The sequence below is a fragment of the Oncorhynchus mykiss genome, chromosome 10, assembly GCF_057628025.1.
Source record: "Oncorhynchus mykiss isolate SJ-2025 chromosome 10, ASM5762802v1, whole genome shotgun sequence".
NCBI classification, from domain to species: Eukaryota; Metazoa; Chordata; class Actinopteri; order Salmoniformes; family Salmonidae; genus Oncorhynchus; species Oncorhynchus mykiss.
The window spans coordinates 77,760,001-77,782,500 of record NC_143031.1 but is presented as its reverse complement, the minus strand read 5'-3'; the positions used below and the strand labels follow the sequence as shown (position 1 = coordinate 77,782,500).

General features: G+C 40.8%; 1 protein-coding gene across 1 annotated transcript in view; it reads right to left on the bottom strand.

Annotated features, from left to right (window-relative positions):
• Window positions 1–22,500, bottom strand: part of LOC110497205 (neuronal acetylcholine receptor subunit alpha-7) — an 83,054-nt gene that overhangs the window by 27,922 nt on the left and 32,632 nt on the right. The window contains exons 3-4 of the mRNA XM_090188033.1: window positions 10,096–10,140; window positions 3,964–4,073 (exon numbers count right to left, since the gene is read on the bottom strand). Coding sequence (XP_090044159.1) covers window positions 3,964–4,073; window positions 10,096–10,140 — 155 coding nt within the window. The remainder of the gene's footprint in view (window positions 1–3,963; window positions 4,074–10,095; window positions 10,141–22,500) is intronic.

The following is a 22,500-nucleotide window of genomic DNA, read 5'->3' as shown; positions in this document are numbered from 1 at the left end:
CTGCTTGGTATGGTAATAACACCGCCTTCAATCGCATGGTGCTACAGAGGGTGGTGAGGACAGCCCATCACTGATTGGTATGGTAATAACACCGCCTTCAATCGCATGGTGCTACAGAGGGTGGTGAGGACAGTCCATCACTGATTGGTATGGTAATAACACCGCCTTCAATCGCATGTTGCTACAGAGGCTGGTGCAGACAGCCCATCACTGCTTGGTATGGTAATAGCACCGCCTTCAATCACATGGTGCTACAGAGGGTGGTGAGGACAGCCCATCACTGCTTGGTATGGTAATAACACCGCCTTCAATCACATGGTGCAGAGGGTGGTGCAGACAGTCCAGTACATCACTGGGGACGAGCTGCCTGCCATCCAGGACCCCCTGCCATTCAGTCTCTATGCACACACACACACTCACCATAATTTGCTCACACACACATAATATGCACATCCATTTATACTGACTCTACACATCCACTCACATACAAGCTGCTGCTACTCTATTTATCTAATATCCTGTTGCCTAGTAACCTTACCCCTATACATATCTACCTCCATCACTCCAGTATCCCTGTCTCCTTACCCCTATACATATCTACCTCCATCACTCCAGTATCACCTTACCCTATACATATCTACCTCCATCACTCCAGTATCCCTGTCTCCCTACCCCTATACATATCTACCTCCATCACTCCAGTATCCCTGTCTCCCTACCCCTATACATATCTACCTCCATCACTCCAGTATCACCTTACCCTATACATATCTACCTCCATCACTCCAGTATCCCTGTCTCCTTACCACTATACATATCTACCTCCATCATTCCAGTGTTCCTGCACATTGTTAATATGGTACTGGAACTGACCCTGTATATAACTACTGACCCTGGAACTGACCCTGTATATAACTACTGACCCTGGAACTGACCCTGTATATAACTACTGACCCTGGAACTGACCCTGTATATAACTACTGACCCTGGAACTGACCCTTGTTATTGTTTACTACATTGCTATTGATACTACATTGTTATTGTTTACTACATTGTTATTGTTTACTACATTGTTATTGTTTACTACATTGCTATTGATACTACATTGTTATTGTTTACTACATTGTTATTGTTTACTACATTGCTATTGATACTACATTGTTATTGATACTACATTGTTATTGTTTACTACATTGTTATTGTTTACTACATTGTTATTGTTTACTACATTGTTATTGATACTACATTGTTATTGTTTACTACATTGTTATTGTTTACTACATTGTTATTGTTTACATTGTTATTGATACTACATTGCTATTGTTTACTACATTGTTATTGTTTACATTGTTATTGATACTACATTGCTATTGTTTACTACATTGTTATTGTTTACATTGTTATTGTTTACTACATTGTTATTGATACAACATTGTTATTGTTTACTACATTGTTATTGTTTACATTGTTATTGTTTACTACATTGTTATTGTTTACTACATTGTTATTGTTTACTACATTGTTATTGTTTACTACATTGTTATTGATACAACATTGTTATTGATTACTACATTGTTATTGATTACTACATTGTTATTGATTACTACATTGTTATTGATACAACATTGTTATTGATTACTACATTGTTATTGATTACTACATTGTTATTGATTACTACATTGTTATTGATTACTACATTGTTATTGATACTACATTGTTATTGATTACTACATTGTTATTGATTACTACATTGTTATTGATTACTACATTGTTATTGATACAACATTGTTATTGATTACTACATTGTTATTGATTACTACATTGTTATTGTTTACTACATTGTTATTGATACAACATTGTTATTGATTACTACATTGTTATTGATTACTACATTGTTATTGATTACTACATTGTTATTGATTACTACATTGTTATTGATACTACATTGTTATTGATTACTACATTGTTATTGATTACTACATTGTTATTGATTACTACATTGTTATTGATACAACATTGTTATTGATTACTACATTGTTATTGATTACTACATTGTTATTGATACTACATTGTTATTGATACTACATTGTTATTGATTACTACATTATTATTGATACTACATTGTTTGTTTACTACATTGTTATTGTTTACATTGTTATTGATACTACATTGCTATTGTTTACTACATTGTTATTGTTTACATTGTTATTGTTTACTACATTGTTATTGATACAACATTGTTATTGATTACTACATTGTTATTGATACAACATTGTTATTGTTTACTACATTGTTATTGATACAACATTGTTATTGATTACTACATTGTTATTGTTTACTACATTGTTATTGTTTACTACATTGTTATTGTTTACTACATTGTTATTGATTACTACATTGTTATTGTTTACTACATTGTTATTGTTTACATTGTTATTGATACTACATTGTTATTGTTTACTACATTGTTATTGATTACTACATTGTTATTGATTACTACATTGTTATTGATACTACATTGTTATTGTTTACTACATTGTTATTGTTTACTACATTGTTATTGTTTACATTGTTATTGATACTACATTGTTGGGGTTAGAGCGGCAAGAAAGGCATTTCACTGTACTTGTGCATGTGACATTAAACCTTGAAACTTGACACTGTCAGCTACCTCAGAGGTCCCAGGTTCCCTGGCTGGCTCCTTCAACCCAACCCAGTCTGACAGCTCAACGGAAGAGGGCACGAAAACACGCACACATCCTGTCCCCTTGACACACGCACACATCCTGTCCCCTAGACACATCTCAAACAGACGGTGGGTATTGTTGTCTCCTTCTACCCTGTCACAGTCGGTAATCGCCAGGTGACATGTTCCTAGACGTCAGTATGATTCCCGTACCGGGTCAGACAGCCAGCAACCTCAGTCGACTAGCCAATGTTTCAGCACTAAAACGCTGTTGTTTGAAATGTACCATATCACCAAAATAATATTTGGGGGTCTATCCATTATGCTATATCAGTATTGTATGAAATCTACCATACCAACAACATCCATGTCTATCTACTAACTGTATCAGTTAATAACTAGGTCCGGCACCACTGAGAGCAGGCGGGGGAGGGGGGGGGGGGGGGCAGAGTTACGATTCAGGGTTCATTGAAAAAACAAAATGGCTGACGCCACCATCTGTAAGGCACTGTGGGAGTTTGGTGACTACGTAAGAAAAAATAACAAAAGACAAGTAAAATCAATCGAAGGATACAAACATCAATTTATGAGTAGATACACTGTTTTAGCTGGGGGGGGGGGGGGGCAGATTTTTTTGTCTCCTATTCTGTTTTGAAAACAATATTATGTCAACGTCAGTGGAAGTGGAATCTCTTGGTAATTCTATCCCATGTACAGTGGACAATCCACAAACACTGATTTCGTCATCCAGCTCCTTCCTACATATTACCCATCATGGCAATGGGCCACAGATGCAAAGCCTCATGGGTATTGTGGTTTATTTATGTCCTGCAGGCAATCAATTCGTAGTCATTTCATTAGTCCACGCTCTGACCAAGGGTGAAATCAAACCACAGGGGAGTCGTCTGTCTACAAATGGGTTACTTAGTGGACTAATGTGTATCAATTGAACTCCCCTAGGAGAAAATTAAACACCACTAGCCTGCTACTGCAACGTAGCAGACGTGGGAAAGACACCTCAGCGGAGGCGCCACTTCCGTTTTTCAGGGGAAATGGAAGTTAGGTTGAAAATACTGTATCCCTGAAATCCAGAAACATCTTCTTACTTCTACTGCAGACATTGTGCTCAGTTTGTTTTGTCAACTTCAGCTCCTTCTCCTGACATACATCGGTCACTGTCTAGCCAGACCCATTTTCCCCCATACTAGAACACAGTAGATTACAGTAACATCATAGCTCTATGCTTATTGGTTGAGACCGTGGCAGTGAGGGCCTACCTGTTGTAGAGGAGGATATCAGGAACCCAGATCTGATTGGAGGGGAAACGAAGGTTCTGAACACCTGGGAAGTTCTCTGGGTTCCAGGAGAGGTAAGTATCTGTCCAGTGCTAGAAGGGAGAGGAGAGGAGAAGAGAGGAGAGGAGAGGAGAGGAGAGGAGAGGAGAGGAGAGGAGAGGAGAGGAGAGGAGAGGAGAGGAGAGGAGAGGAGAGGAGAGGAGAGGAGAGGAGAGGAGAGGAGAGGAGAGGAGAGGAGAGAAGAGGAGAGGAGAGGAAGAAAGAAAGAAAGAAAGAAAGAATGGAGAAGAGAAGGAGATGAGAGAGAGTTTTTACATTGACAATTCACAAATACACTGATCCATTCACAGGCCTTCTGTACGGTGTGTAAAACACATTAGGGCACTTGACAGTTCTGTAATTAGCTTCAAAACACTTTCAATCAAATAGAACAGCCATCCTTTCTCCCAATAAGTGGTCCCTATGTCTGTGCCCTTGGCCAGCAGTGGCAAGAGGTTGGGTCATGTTTTGGGCTGTGACTCAACCTTCTAATCCCTCTATTAGGCCACGAGAGTCACGCTAACTCCAGCGTATAGAAGCACATAAAAGTACCTCCAAAAGAGACGTTGTGCATTTCACATCCTTTCCTCACATGACTGAACTAAATGATGTGTAACGCGCTGTGAGACTGTCTGTGTAACACGCTGTGAGACTGTCTGTGTAACGCGCTGTGAGACTGTCTGTGTAACGCGCTGTGAGACTGTCTGTGTAACGCGCTGTGAGACTGTCTGTGTAACGCGCTGTGAGACTGTCTGTGTAACGCGCTGTGAGAATGTCTGTGTAACGCGCTGTGAGACTGTCTGTGTAACGCGCTGTGAGACTGTCTGTGTAACGCGCTGTGAGACTGTCTGTGTAACGCGCTGTGAGACTGTCTGTGTAACGCGCTGTGAGACTGTCTGTGTAACGCGCTGTGAGACTGTCTGTGTAACGCGCTGTGAGACTGTCTGTGTAACGCGCTGTGAGACTGTCTGTGTAACGCGCTGTGAGACTGTCTGTGTAACGCGCTGTGAGACTGTCTGTGTAACGCGCTGTGAGACTGTCTGTGTAACGCGCTGTGAGACTGTCTGTGTAACGCGCTGTGAGACTGTCTGTGTAACGCGCTGTGAGACTGTCTGTGTAACGCGCTGTGAGACTGTCTGTGTAACGCGCTGTGAGACTGTCTGTGTAACGCGCTGTGAGACTGTCTGTGTAACGCGCTGTGAGACTGTCTGTGTAACGCGCTGTGAGACTGTCTGTGTAACGCGCTGTGAGACTGTCTGTGTAACACGCTGTGAGACTGTCTGTGTAACACGCTGTGAGACTGTCTGTGTAACACGCTGTGAGACTGTCTGTGTAACGCACTGTGAGACTGTCTGTGTAACGCGCTGTGAGACTGTCTGTGTAACGCGCTGTGCGACTGTCTGTGTAACGCGCTGTGAGACTGTCTGTGTAACGCGCTGTGAGACTGTCTGTGTAACGCGCTGTGAGACTGTCTGTGTAACGCGCTGTGAGACTGTCTGTGTAACGCGCTGTGAGACTGTCTGTGTAACACGCTGTGAGACTGTCTGTGTAACGCGCTGTGAGACTGTCTGTGTAACGCGCTGTGAGACTGTCTGTGTAACGCGCTGTGAGACTGTCTGTGTAACGCGCTGTGAGACTGTCTGTGTAACGCGCTGTGAGACTGTCTGTGTGTCCTCAGATGTTTTTTTTTGCCATAGGTGTGTTCCCTAACACACAGAGGGAGTCCATCTACTGATGTGGCTACTGAAACTCAGTGCCGGTACATTGGACACACACACACAAACACACACAAACGTTAACATTGGTGTGTGCTTGCCTGCGTGCACGCACATTTATTTTGTGTGTGTGTGTGTGTGTGTGTGTGTGTGTGTGTGTGTGTGTGTGTGTGTGTGTGTGTGTGTGTGTGTGTGTGTGTGTGTGTGTGTGTGTGTGTGTTTATACGAGTATGTGTACACTTCATGGCATGCCAACATCGTGTCACCTCCTCTAGACTTCCCTGACAAACAGTGTTATTTATGTAGCTAATCTCTCCACTAGTCGTCTTCTCTGAACAAACATGGCTTTTATAGTCCTAGAGAGGTCTGTCCTTGACTCTCTCTGTCTTTCATGTTCAAGCTTTGTAGTGGTGGTGAAATAGATCAAAGAGAAACATTAGGCTTCATCAGGACATCTCTAAAAACAGTTTATATCAAGAGAACACTAGGCTACATCAGGACATCTCTAAACACAGTTTATATCAAGATAACACTAGGCTACATCAGGACATCTCTAAACACAGTTTATATCAAGAGAACACTAGGCTACATCAGGACATCTCTAAACACAGTTTATATCAAGAGAACACTAGGCTACATCAGGACATCTCTAAACACAGTTTATATCAAGATAACACTAGGCTACATCAGGACATCTCTAAACACAGTTTATATCAAGAGAACACAAGGCTACATCAGGACATCTCTAAACACAGTTTATATCAAGATAACATCAGGCTACACCAGGACATCTCTAAACACAGTTTATATCAAGAGAACACTAGGCTACATCAGGACATCTCTAAACACAGTTTATATCAAGAGAACATCAGGCTACATCAGGACATCTCTAAACACAGTTTATATCAAGATAACATCAGGCTACATCAGGACATCTCTAAACACAGTTTATATCAAGATAACATCAGGCTACATCAGGACATCTCTAAACACAGTTTATATCAAGATAACATCAGGCTACACCAGGACATCTCTAAACACAGTTTATATCAAGAGAACACTAGGCTACATCAGGACATCTCTAAACACAGTTTATATCAAGAGAACACTAGGCTACATCAGGACATCTCTAAACACAGTTTATATCAAGAGAACACTAGGCTACATCAGGACATCTCTAAACACAGTTTATATCAAGAGAACACTAGGCTACATCAGGACATCTCTAAACACAGTTTATATCAAGAGAACACTAGGCTACATCAGGACATCTCTAAACACAGTTTATATCAAGAGAACACTAGGCTACATCAGGACATCTCTAAACACAGTTTATATCAAGAGAACATCAGGCTACATCAGGACATCTCTAAACACAGTTTATATCAAGAGAACACTAGGCTACATCAGGACATCTCTAAACACAGTTTATATCAAGAGAACATTAGGCTACATCAGGACATCTCTAAACACAGTTTATATCAAGAGAACACTAGGCTACATCAGGACATCTCTAAACACAGTTTATATCAAGAGAACACTAGGGTACATCAGGACATCTCTAAACACAGTTTATATCAAGAGAACATCAGGCTACATCAGGACATCTCTAAACACAGTTTATATCAAGAGAACACTAGGGTACATCAGGACATCTCTAAACACAGTTTATATCAAGAGAACATCAGGCTACATCAGGACATCTCTAAACACAGTTTATATCAAGAGAACACTAGGGTACATCAGGACATCTCTAAACACAGTTTATATCAAGAGAACATCAGGCTACATCAGGACATCTCTAAACATAGGTTGGAAAAGGAACATAGATTGGAGGAGTAAAGTTTGTCCAACAGTCTAAATGTTTCTAATTGATGATGTCATTAAGGGCTAATGTCATTCCTGGAACTGTAACATCCCAGAATAGAACATTGAGAATATATTCTGGGATAGAACACTGATAATATATTCTGGGATAGAACACTGAGAATATATTCTGGGATAGAACCCTGAGAATATATTCTGGAATAGAACACTGAGAATATATTCTGGGATAGAACCCTGAGAATATATTCTGGGATAGAACCCTGAGAATATATTCTGGGATAGAACCCTGAGAATATATTCTGGGATAGAACCCTGAGAATATATTCTGGGATAGAACCCTGAGAATATATTCTGGGATAGAACACTGATAATATATTCTGGGATAGAACACTGAGAATATATTCTGGGATAGAACACTGAGAATCTATTCTGGGATAGAACACTGAGATTCTATTCTGGGATAGAACACTGAGAGAATATATTCTGGGATAGAACACTGAGAATATAGTCTGGGATAGAACACTGAGAATATATTCTGGGATAGAACACTGAGAATATATTCTGGGATAGAACACAGAATCTATTCTCGGGTAGAACACTGAGAATCTATTCTGGGATAGAACACAGAATCTATTCTGGGATAGAACACTGAGAATATATTCTGGGATAGAACACTGTGAATATATTCTGGGATAGAACACTGTGAATATATTCTGGGATAGAACACTGAGAATATATTCTGGGATAGAACACAGAATCTATTCTGGGATAGAACACTGAGAATCTATTCTGGGATAGAACACTGAGAATATATTCTGGGATAGAACACAGAATCTATTCTGGGATAGAACACAGAATCTATTCTGGGATAGAACACTGAGAATATGTTCTGGGATAGTACACTGTGAATATATTCTGGGATAGAACACTGAGAATATATTCTGGGATAGAACACTGAGAATATATTCTGGGATAGAACACTGAGAATATATTCTGGGATAGAACACTGAGAGAATATATTCTGGGATAGAACACTGAGAGAATATATTCTGGGATAGAACACTGAGAATATATTCTGGGATAGAACACTAAGAATATATTCTGGGATAGAACACTGAGAATATAGTCTGGGATAGAACACTGAGAATATATTCTGGGATAGAACACTGAGAATATATTCTGGGATAGAACACTGAGAATCTATTCTGGGATAGAACACTGAGAATATATTCTGGGATAGAACACTGAGAATCTAGTCTGGGATAGAACACTGAGAATATATTCTGGGATAGAACACTGAGAATCTAGTCTAACATTGTAAATGCTGACTCCACAAAGTAAAGGTTTAAAGCAGGATGCATCATCTACTCCAGGTTGTAAAGACTACCTAAATTACCCCATTTTTTTTGTTAATGTAACTCTAGACCTGAAGCGTCTGCAAAAAAAAATAGCTCCCCTGGCCCATTAGCAGAGAAGGGACTCCTGTATTAAGGCCAACACTTGCATAATTTATTGATGAAAAACCCCCTGTCAGCCAGTCAGAGTCTGTTCACCTTGAGGGAAACTGACAGGTCAGATAAGAACACAGGACAGTGGATTGTGGTCAGAGGAGGATGCTGAGGGGAGGACAATACATAATAATGGCTGGAAAGGAGCTAATGGAATTTATTTATTTATTTATTTGACCTTTATTTAACTAGGCAAGTCAGTTAATAACAAATTCTTATTTTCAATGACTAGGAACAATGACGGCCTAACTGCCTGTTCAGGGGCAGAAGAGAGAGCCCGCCCTCCCCAATTAACGTCCCACCAGCCTCCTGTAAGATGTGGCCTCATTTACAGGCTACCCTGAAAGGACATTGCCATGGAGACGCAGGGCGGGAGAAATGTAACCTTCTATCCAACCTCCAGCCAATGTGTCACTATCATCTGATAGATAATGTTCCCATGTTGTTACCCATCCCCCTGATGTATGACCTGATGGACTGTCTGTGGGCTCCTATGTTTCCAACAATAATAGAAGATGTAGGAGACGTCCCAAAATGGCACCCTGTTCCCTACATAGTGCTTTACTTTCCACCAGAGCTCTACCCTATATTGGGAATAGGGTGTCATTTGGGATGCAGTTTTAAAATTCAAAATGCTTCTTGCTAAATTCTTGCTCCAAACCTGAAGCCAAACAGCTGGGACATTTTGTCATTCAGCACTGGCTCGCTAAGTCAATCAGAGATCTGAACTCCAGCCCATTATCTGATCTGTGTTCACGTCAGCAAGTCTCAGTGGGGGGAAAACCTATAAACCATTAGAAATTGTGAGATTTTAATTGAACATTTCATATCCCTCCCTCATTGCAAGGACTTGGGCATGGACATCTGTTGGGAAGGGAGATCATATAGCGCCCACCGCAAGATACAAACACCAGCTTCAACAAGCAAAGGAAACAAACAAAATGGCTATTATACTGCAAATGAGGGTCAGACACACAGAACTAGAGTCACACACACACACACAAAGGGTAGAAATTCAGTCTCACCAGCTGCAGCCAGGCGTTGGTCATCAGAACCTGGTTCTTCTCATCCTGGAGAAGAAAAGAAGGGGAAAAAGAAAAATGAAATGTCTTCAGAGCAGAGGAGAGGTGTTTAGAATATCTCTGTTAGAATATCTCTGTTAGAATATCTCTGTTAGAATATCTCTGATAGAATATCTCTGATAGAATAGTCTCTGATAGAATATCGCTGTTAGAATATCTCTGATAGAATATCTCTGTTGAATATCTCTGATAGAATAACTCTGATAGAATAAGACTCCACTCTGGGTGAAGAGCAGAGGTGTTTCAATACATCTCTGTTAGAATAACAGTATAGAATAATAATATAGACTGAGGAGTTCTGGAGACTACCGTATCTAATACAGACTGTAGAGTTCTGGAGACTACTGTATCTAATACAGACTGTAGAGTTTTGTAGACTTCTGTATCTAATACAGACTGTAGAGACTACTGTATCTAATATAGACTGTAGAGACTACTGTATCTAATATAGACTGTAGAGTTCTGGAGACTACTGTATCTAATACAGACTGTAGAGACTACTGTATCTAATATAGACTGTAGAGACTACTGTATCTAATACAGACTGTAGAGACTACTGTATCTAATATAGACTGTAGAGTTCTGGAGACTACTGTATCTAATACAGACTGTAGAGACTAATGTATCTCATATAGACTGTAGAGACTACTGTATCTAATACAGACTGTAGAGACTACTGTATCTCATATAAACTGTAGAGTTCTGGAGACTACTGTATCTCGTACAGACTGTAGAGTTCTGGAGACTACTGTATATAATACAGACTGTAGAGACTACCATATCTAATACAGACTGTAGAGTTCTGGAGACTACTGTATATAATACAGACTGTAGAGACTACTGTATCTCATACAGACTGTAGAGTTCTGGAGACTACCATATCTAATACAGACTGTAGAGTTCTGGAGACTACCGTATCTAATACAGACTGTAGAGTTCTGGAGACTACTGTATATAATACAGACTGTAGAGACTACCGTATCTAATACAAACTGTAGAGACTACCGTATCTAATACAGACTGTAGAGTTCTGGAGACTACTGTATCTAATACAGACTGTAGAGTTTTGGAGACTACTGTATCTAATACAGACTGTAGAGTTCTGGAGACTACTGTATCTAATACAGACTGTAGAGTTCTGGAGACTACTGTATCTAATACAGACTGGAGAGTTTTGTAGACTACTGTATCTAATACAGACTGTAGAGACTACTGTATCTAATATAGACTGTAGAGACTACTGTATCTAATATAGACTGTAGAGACTACTTTATCTAATACAGACTGTAGAGTTCTGGAGACTACTGTATCTAATACAGACTGTAGAGACTAATGTATCTAATACAGACTGTAGAGTTCTGGAGACTACTGTATCTAATACAGACTGTAGAGTTCTGGAGACTACTGTATCTAATACAGACTGGAGAGTTTTGTAGACTACTGTATCTAATACAGACTGTAGAGACTACTGTATCTAATATAGACTGTAGAGACTACTGTATCTAATATAGACTGTAGAGACTACTTTATCTAATACAGACTGTAGAGTTCTGGAGACTACTGTATCTAATACAGACTGTAGAGACTAATGTATCTAATACAGACTGTAGAGTTCTGGAGACTACTGTATCTAATACAGACTGTAGAGTTCTGGAGACTACTGTATCTAATACAGACTGTAGAGACTACTGTATCTAATACAGACTGTAGAGTTCTGGAGACTAATGTATCTAATACAGACTGTAGAGTTCTGGAGACTACTGTATCTAATACAGACTGTAGAGTTCTGGAGACTACTGTATCTAATACAGACTGTAGAGACTACTGTATCTAATACAGACTGTACGAGTTCTGGAGACTACTGTATCTCATATACAGTGCCTTGCGAAAGTATTCGGCCCACTTGAACTTTGCGACCTTTTGCCACATTTCAGGCTTCAAACATAAAGATATAAAACTGTATTTTTTTGTGAAGAATCAACAACCAGTGGGACACAATCATGAAGTGGAACGACATTTATTGGATATTTCAAACTTTTTTAACAAATCAAAAACTGAAAAATTGGGCGTGCAAAATTATTCAGCCCCCTTAAGTTAATACTTTGTAGCGCCACCTTTTGCTGCGATTACAGCTGTAAGTCGCTTGGGGTATGTCTCTATCAGTTTTGCACATCGAGAGACTGACATTTTTTCCCATTCCACCTTGCAAAACAGCTAGAGCTCAGTGAGGTTGGATGGAGAGCATTTGTGAACAGCAGTTTTCAGTTCTTTCCACAGATTCTCGATTGGATTCAGGTCTGGACTTTGACTTGGCCATTCTAACACCTGGATATGTTTATTTTTGAACCATTCCATTGTAGATTTTGCTTTATGTTTTGGATCATTGTCTTGTTGGAAGACAAATCTCCGTCCCAGTCTCAGGTCTTTTGCAGACTCCATTCTTCCAGAATGGTCCTGTATTTGGCTCCATCCATCTTCCCATCAATTTTAACCATCTTCCCTGTCCCTGCTGAAGAAAAGCAGGCCCAAACCATGATGCTGCCACCACCATGTTTGACAGTGGGGATGGTGTGTTCAGCTGTGTTGCTTTTACGCCAAACATAACGTTTTGCATTGTTGCCAAAAAGTTCAATTTTGGTTTCATCTGACCAGAGCACCTTCTTCCACATGTTTGGTGTGTCTCCCAGGTGTCTTGTGGCAAACTTTAAACAAAACACTTTTTATGGATATCTTTAAGAAATGACTTTCTTCTTGCCACTCTTCCATAAAGGCCAGATTTGTGCAATATACAACTGATTGTTGTCCTATGGACAGAGTCTCCCACCTCAGCTGTAGATCTCTGCAGTTCATCCAGAGTGATCATGGGCCTCTTGGCTGCATCTCTGATCAGTCTTCTCCTTGTATGAGCTGAAAGTTTAGAGGGACGGCCAGGTCTTGGTAGATTTGCAGTGGTCTGATACTCCTTCCATTTCAATATTATCGCTTGCACAGTGCTCCTTGGGATGTTTAAAGCTTGGGAAATATTTTTGTATCCAAATCCGGCTTTAAACTTCTTCACAACAGTATCTCGGACCTGCCTGGTGTGTTCCTTGTTCTTCATGATGCTCTCTGCGCTTTTAACGGACCTCTGAGACTATCACAGTGCAGGTGCATTTATACGGAGACTTGATTACACACAGGTGGATTGTATTTATCATCATTAGTCATTTAGGTCAACATTGGATCATTCAGAGATTCAGAGACTACCGTATCTAATATAGACTATAGAGTTCTGGAGACTACTGTATCTAATACAGACTGTAGAGACTACTGTATCTAATACAGACTGTAGAGTTCTGGAGACTACTGTATCTAATACAGACTGTAGAGTTCTGGAGACTACCGTATCTAATACAGACGGTGGAGTTCTGGAGACTACTGTATCTAATACAGACTGTAGAGTTCTGGAGACTACTGTATCTAATACAGACGGTGGAGTTCTGGAGACTACTGTATCTAATACAGACTGTATAGTTCTGGAGACTACTGTATCTAATACAGACTGTAGAGTTTTGGAGACTACTGTATCTAATACAGACTGTAGAGTTCTGGAGACTACTGTATCTAATACAGACTGTAGAGTTCTGGAGACTACTGTATCTAATACAGACTGGAGAGTTTTGTAGACTACTGTATCTAATACAGACTGTAGAGACTACTGTATCTAATATAGACTGTAGAGACTACTGTATCTAATATAGACTGTAGAGACTACTTTATCTAATACAGACTGTAGAGTTCTGGAGACTACTGTATCTAATACAGACTGTAGAGACTAATGTATCTAATACAGACTGTAGAGTTCTGGAGACTACTGTATCTAATACAGACTGTAGAGTTCTGGAGACTACTGTATCTAATACAGACTGGAGAGTTTTGTAGACTACTGTATCTAATACAGACTGTAGAGACTACTGTATCTAATATAGACTGTAGAGACTACTGTATCTAATATAGACTGTAGAGACTACTTTATCTAATACAGACTGTAGAGTTCTGGAGACTACTGTATCTAATACAGACTGTAGAGACTAATGTATCTAATACAGACTGTAGAGTTCTGGAGACTACTGTATCTAATACAGACTGTAGAGTTCTGGAGACTACTGTATCTAATACAGACTGTAGAGACTACTGTATCTAATACAGACTGTAGAGTTCTGGAGACTAATGTATCTAATACAGACTGTAGAGTTCTGGAGACTACTGTATCTAATACAGACTGTAGAGTTCTGGAGACTACTGTATCTAATACAGACTGTAGAGACTACTGTATCTAATACAGACTGTACGAGTTCTGGAGACTACTGTATCTCATATACAGTGCCTTGCGAAAGTATTCGGCCCACTTGAACTTTGCGACCTTTTGCCACATTTCAGGCTTCAAACATAAAGATATAAAACTGTATTTTTTTGTGAAGAATCAACAACCAGTGGGACACAATCATGAAGTGGAACGACATTTATTGGATATTTCAAACTTTTTTAACAAATCAAAAACTGAAAAATTGGGCGTGCAAAATTATTCAGCCCCCTTAAGTTAATACTTTGTAGCGCCACCTTTTGCTGCGATTACAGCTGTAAGTCGCTTGGGGTATGTCTCTATCAGTTTTGCACATCGAGAGACTGACATTTTTTCCCATTCCACCTTGCAAAACAGCTAGAGCTCAGTGAGGTTGGATGGAGAGCATTTGTGAACAGCAGTTTTCAGTTCTTTCCACAGATTCTCGATTGGATTCAGGTCTGGACTTTGACTTGGCCATTCTAACACCTGGATATGTTTATTTTTGAACCATTCCATTGTAGATTTTGCTTTATGTTTTGGATCATTGTCTTGTTGGAAGACAAATCTCCGTCCCAGTCTCAGGTCTTTTGCAGACTCCATTCTTCCAGAATGGTCCTGTATTTGGCTCCATCCATCTTCCCATCAATTTTAACCATCTTCCCTGTCCCTGCTGAAGAAAAGCAGGCCCAAACCATGATGCTGCCACCACCATGTTTGACAGTGGGGATGGTGTGTTCAGCTGTGTTGCTTTTACGCCAAACATAACGTTTTGCATTGTTGCCAAAAAGTTCAATTTTGGTTTCATCTGACCAGAGCACCTTCTTCCACATGTTTGGTGTGTCTCCCAGGTGTCTTGTGGCAAACTTTAAACAAAACACTTTTTATGGATATCTTTAAGAAATGACTTTCTTCTTGCCACTCTTCCATAAAGGCCAGATTTGTGCAATATACAACTGATTGTTGTCCTATGGACAGAGTCTCCCACCTCAGCTGTAGATCTCTGCAGTTCATCCAGAGTGATCATGGGCCTCTTGGCTGCATCTCTGATCAGTCTTCTCCTTGTATGAGCTGAAAGTTTAGAGGGACGGCCAGGTCTTGGTAGATTTGCAGTGGTCTGATACTCCTTCCATTTCAATATTATCGCTTGCACAGTGCTCCTTGGGATGTTTAAAGCTTGGGAAATATTTTTGTATCCAAATCCGGCTTTAAACTTCTTCACAACAGTATCTCGGACCTGCCTGGTGTGTTCCTTGTTCTTCATGATGCTCTCTGCGCTTTTAACGGACCTCTGAGACTATCACAGTGCAGGTGCATTTATACGGAGACTTGATTACACACAGGTGGATTGTATTTATCATCATTAGTCATTTAGGTCAACATTGGATCATTCAGAGATTCAGAGACTACCGTATCTAATATAGACTATAGAGTTCTGGAGACTACTGTATCTAATACAGACTGTAGAGACTACTGTATCTAATACAGACTGTAGAGTTCTGGAGACTACTGTATCTAATACAGACTGTAGAGTTCTGGAGACTACCGTATCTAATACAGACGGTGGAGTTCTGGAGACTACTGTATCTAATACAGACTGTAGAGTTCTGGAGACTACTGTATCTAATACAGACGGTGGAGTTCTGGAGACTACTGTATCTAATACAGACTGTATAGTTCTGGAGACTACTGTATCTAATACAGACGGTGGAGTTCTGGAGACTACTGTATCTAATACAGACGGTATAGTTCTGGAGACTACTGTATCTAATACAGACTGTAGAGACTACCGTATATAATACAGACGGTGGAGTTCTGGAGACTACTGTATCTAATACAGACTGTAGTGTTCTGGAGACTACTGTATCTAATACAGACGGTGGAGTTCTGGAGACTACTCTATCTAATACAGACTGTAGAGTTCTGGAGACTACCGTATATAATACAGACTGTAGAGTTCTGGAGACTACTGTATCTAATACAGACTGTAGAGACTACTGTATCTAATATAGACTGTAGAGACTACTGTATCTAATATAGACTGTAGAGACTACTGTATCTAATACAGACTGTAGAGACTACTGTATCTAATATAGACTGTAGAGTTCTGGAGACTACTGTATCTAATACAGACTGTAGAGACTACTGTATCTCATATAGACTGTAGAGACTACTGTATCTAATACAGACTGTAGAGACTACTGTATCTCATATAAACTGTAGAGTTCTGGAGACTACTGTATCTCGTACAGACTGTAGAGTTCTGGAGACTACTGTATATAATACAGACTGTAGAGACTACCGTATCTAATACAGACTGTAGAGTTCTGGAGACTACTGTATATAATACAGACTGTAGAGACTACCGTATCTAATACAGACTGTAGAGTTCTGGAGACTACTGTATATAATACAGACTGTAGAGACTACTGTATCTCGTACAGACTGTAGAGTTCTGGAGACTACCGTATCTAATACAGACTGTAGAGTTCTGGAGACTACTGTATATAATACAGACTGTAGAGACTACTGTATCTCGTACAGACTGTAGAGTTCTGGAGACTACTGTATATAATACAGACTGTAGAGACTACCGTATCTAATACAGACTGTAGAGTTCTGGAGACTACTGTATATAATACAGACTGTAGAGACTACCGTATCTCATACAGACTGTAGAGTTCTGGAGACTACCGTATCTAATACAGACTGTAGAGTTCTGGAGACTACTGTATATAATACAGACTGTAGAGACTACCGTATCTAATACAGACTGTAGAGTTCTGGAGACTACTGTATATAATACAGACTGTAGAGACTACCGTATCTAATACAGACTGTAGAGTTCTGGAGACTACTGTATATAATACAGACTGTAGAGACTACTGTATCTCATACAGACTGTAGAGTTCTGGAGACTACCGTATCTCGTACAGACTGTAGAGTTCTGGAGACTACTGTATATAATACAGACTGTAGAGACTACCGTATCTAATACAGACTGTAGAGTTCTGGAGACTACTGTATATAATACAGACTGTAGAGACTACTGTATCTCATACAGACTGTAGAGTTCTGGAGACTACTGTATCTAATACAGACTGTAGAGTTCTGGAGACTACTGTATCTAATACAGACTGTAGAGTTCTGGAGACTACCGTATCTAATACAGACTGTAGAGTTCTGGAGACTACTGTATCTAATACAGACTGTAGAGTTTTGGAGACTACTGTATCTAATACAGACTGTAGAGACTACTGTATCTAATACAGACTGTAGAGTTCTGGAGACTACCGTATCTAATACAGACTGTAGAGTTCTGGAGACTACCGTATCTAATACAGACTGTAGAGTTTTGGAGACTACTGTATCTAATACAGACTGTAGAGTTCTGGAGACTACCGTATCTAATACAGACGGTGGAGTTCTGGCTGTGGCTCGTATAAATTCATCCCTAAACTAACAGATGACTAAACTAAAGAACTAAACCGCTGAGGGGGATGTTGGCTCTGGTGTGAGTATCAAAACGCTTGCAGTTAAAATGTGTTTTCAGATGGAAGGCGGCCATCTTGGCAGGGCACCGTTGTAACATTTGGTCTGTGTTTGTTCCGGAACGGCTTCCAGGAACGATGAAGGAGGGAGGAGGAGGGAGGAGAAGAAGAGAGGGGACAGCGAAGGATGGACATTGAAGTTGGATAAGACGAAAGAGAGAGGACAGCTGATCCCCTGTTCTACAGGATGACTACAAACCAAACATCAGCCAGAGGAGAAAAGTTTGGTTGTTCTCTTTGGTCTTGAGGGTGAATCTCAGCATTAGTGGGCTGAGAGGGTAGTATTTAAAACAGTGCTACACGGTACATCAAGCTAATACAGGGTAGTATTTAAAACAGTGCTACACGGTACATCAAGCTAATACAGGGTAACATGATCTAACTTGACACAGGTGGTCGTCACCAAATGACAGTAAAACATTACCATGAAAACGAGTGAAGACGCGAACAAACATTCCAGCACGTTGTAGAAAAAACACTTTATATTTGTATAAGCATTCAATGTTTATTTATTTACAGCCTCCTGAATGATACACATCATTAGTGAATGTCTCGGAGCTACTGAACTGTCTAACAAGTTGTTTTGGACGTGGTAGAGGAGGGAGACAGTTAAAACTCTTTCCCTTCAGCTAAGGATCAAGTATATCAGTGGATATGAATCTGTCTTAATGACAGATAGGAGTGTCTGTTAATGACAATGCTACACTAGCGACAAGGAGCTCATTCGTAAGCAGAGCACACACACTAATTACACACTGCATGTAAATATCTAGGAGGAATGTTAATGACAGAACTCTTCCAGCGGTGGTCATCCCACCTCTATATCTCTTAATGAGAGAGACCTTCAGAGATACACTAGATATGCAATCTAAAGCTAGAGATGCTCATCGTAGTCAGTGTCTAGTGATACTGGCAAAACACCTAACTTCCACTCACTTAGACTCCCCTGGACATGAACGTAAGACTAAGAGAAGTTAGGATTCACCCCGCTGTGTCACAAAGCAGGAAGTCATCTGAAACCCTGTCTGTCTGTGTCACAAAGCAGGAAGTCATCTGAAACCCTGTCTGTCTGTGTCACAAAGCAGGAAGTCATCTGAAACCCTGTCTGTCTGTGTCACAAAGCAGGAAGTCATCTGAAACCCTGTCTGTGTCACAAAGCAGGAAGTCATCTGAAACCCTGTCTGTCTGTGTCACAAAGCAGGAAGTCATCTGAAACCCTGTCTGTGTCACAAAGCAGGCTGTCATCTGAAACCCTGTCTGTCTGTGTCACAAAGCAGGAAGTCATCTGAAACCCTGTCTGTGTCACAAAGCAGGAGGTCATCTGAAACCCTGTCTGTGTCACAAAGCAGGAAGTCATCTGAAACCCTGTCTGTCTGTGTCACAAAGCAGGAGGTCATCTGAAACCCTGTCTGTGTCACAAAGCAGGAAGTCATCTGAAACCCTGTCTGTCTGTGTCACAAAGCAGGAGGTCATCTGAAACCCTGTCTGTGTCACAAAGCAGGAAGTCATCTGAAACCCTGTCTGTCTGTGTCACAAAGCAGGAGGTCATCTGAAACCCTGTCTGTGACGAAGAGTCTCTGAGATGCAGGTCTACAGTACTAACAGTAGAGTTAAGCTAGCAGGGTGTTCCTGACATGACCGTCCACAGTCCCCCCCTCCCCCAGGCGATATCTCCCCCGCTCTCTGAGATGCAGGTCTACAGTACTAACAGTAGAGTGAAGCTAGCAGGGTGTTCCTGACATGACCGTCCACAGTCCCCCCCTCCTCCAGGCGATATCTCCCCCGCTCTCTGAGATGCAGGTCTACAGTACTAACAGTAGAGTGAAGCTAGCAGGGTGTTCCTGACATGACCGTCCACAGTCCCCCCCTCCCCAGGCGATATCTCCCCCGCTCTCTGAGATGCAGGTCTACAGTACTAACAGTAGAGTGAAGCTAGCAGGGTGTTCCTGACATGACAGTCCACAGTCCCCCCCTCCTCCAGGCGATATCTCCCCCGCTCTCTCTCTCTCAGCTTTATGTCCTGTTCTCTCCTCTCCTCTTCTGTCCTGTCCAGACTCTAGTGTGATTTCATCTCCCGCTCCTGTCTCAATCTTCACTCTCTCTATCTTACTCATCTCTCCTCTCTATATCTCTCTCCTCATCTCTCCTCTCCCCCAGCTGTGCAGCAGCGTACCATGTAAGTCCATTCTCAACAACCAGGCTCGTAAACACAAAGTCCTTTCTCTGCCGTCTGCTACAACAGTTATCTTGGTTGTATTATCAATGTATTTACCCTTACGTTACACCCTACCGCTTTGTTTTGGTTGAATAGAAACCCAATGGGATCGCTCTAACCTCCCCATCAGAGGGCTCTGATTGGATCAGGGTAGTGATTGACAGCACATACTATCCAATTAACGAGTGTAGGAAATGAAAACTGTGAAAGCGTAATCCTCTGTAATATTTAAAATCCAATCACCTCACAAGCAACGACTTGATGAAAATACTACAATTGAATACCTCACAAATAGCATATTTAATCTGGGAAACTCCGGGAACTGCACCTCCCATTACCTCAGTTGGGAATACCAGGGAAGATATATGACTCTATATCCTGCCTGTGGTTTATTGAATAATACACAGACAACGACAATGGAAGCTGCAAAAAATGCAATCTATCCTTGTCACCTCAACAGCATGCTGAAAACACACCGATTTAATACTTTACAAAATGGCACCCTATTCCCTATATAGTGCACTACTTTGGACCAGGGCCCATAGGGCTCTTTCGGGAATAGGGTGCCAATTAGAGCACAGGATCAGGCTGTAATACCTCACATACAGCGAATGTCATCAGGGAAACCCAGGATCAGCAGTCCCATCCCTGTTGGGAATCCCTACAGCTTCCTGTTCTGATGTGGTATGTATTAAAGAACATCATGGACAACAACAAGACCAGAACTCTCTCTCTAGGACATCCAATCACATGACTAAAAGAACAATGGACATCCAATCACATGACTAAAAGAACAATAGACATCCAGTCACATGACTAAAAGAACAATGGACATCCAATCACATGACTAAAAGAACAATGGACATCCAATCACATGACTAAAAGAACAATAGACATCCAATCACATGACTAAAAGAACAATAGACATCCAATCACATGACTAAAAGAACAATAGACATCCAATCACATGACTAAAAGAACAATAGACATCCAATCACATGACTAAAAGAACAATGGACATCCAATCACATGACTAAAAGAACAATAGACATTCAATCACATGACTAAAAGAACAATAGACATCCAATCACATGACTAAAAGAACAATGGACATCCAATCACATGACTAAAAGAACAATAGACATCCAATCACATGACTAAAAGAACAATGGACATCCAATCACATGACTAAAAGAACAATGGACATCCAATCACATGACTAAAAGAACAATAGACATCCAATCACATGACTAAAAGAACAATAGACATCCAATCACATGACTAAAAGAACAATAGACATCCAATCACATGACTAAAAGAACAATAGACATCCAATCACATGACTAAAAGAACAATGGACATCCAATCACATGACTAAAAGAACAAGCCTTGATTCTCCTTTTATCCCTATGTCTCTCTGTCCTCCCTCTGTCTCCCTAAATGAACAGATTGGTTTTAAGGACTGTTTTATCCCTTTGTCTCTCTGTCCTCCCTCTGTCTCTCTGTTCTCCCTCTGTCTCTCTGTCCTCCCTCTGTCTCTCTGTCCTCCCTCTGTCTCTCTGTCCTCCCTCTGTCTCTCTGTCCTCCCTCTGTCTCTCTGTCCTCCCTCTGTCTCCCTAAATGAACAGATTGGTTATAAGGACTGTTTTGTCTCTCTGTCCTCCCTCTCTCTCCTTAAATGAACAGCTTGGTCTTAAGGACTGTTTTATCCCTCTGTCTCTCTGTCCTCCCTCTGTCTCTCTGTCCTCCCTCTGTCTTTCTGTCCTCCCTCTGTCTCTCTGTCCTCCCTCTGTCTCCCTAAATGAACAGATTGGTTATAAGGACTGTTTTATCCCTCTGTCCTCCTTCTGTCTCCTTAAATGAACAGATTGGTCTTAAGGACTGTTTTGTCTCTCTGTCCTCCCTCTCTCTCCTTAAATGAACAGATTGGTTTTAAGGACTGTTTTTTTCCTAGAATGTGTGTGTGTGACCCAGAAAGTACGTTTTGGGACACAGGGCAATGGGTTGCTCTCTCTCTGTGTGTATGTGTGTGTGTGTGTGTGTGTGTCAGACGGTGAGTGTTGTGACCTGTCCCACTTCCTCCAGATGGAGCCATGGTCATGGTGAGCCACGCTCCTACATTATTCACTAACACACACACACACACACACACACACACACACACACACACACACACACACACACACACACACACACACACACACACACCTTACCATCACCATCAAAAACAAAAGACCAAATCAGCCCCACTCCTAACTTCT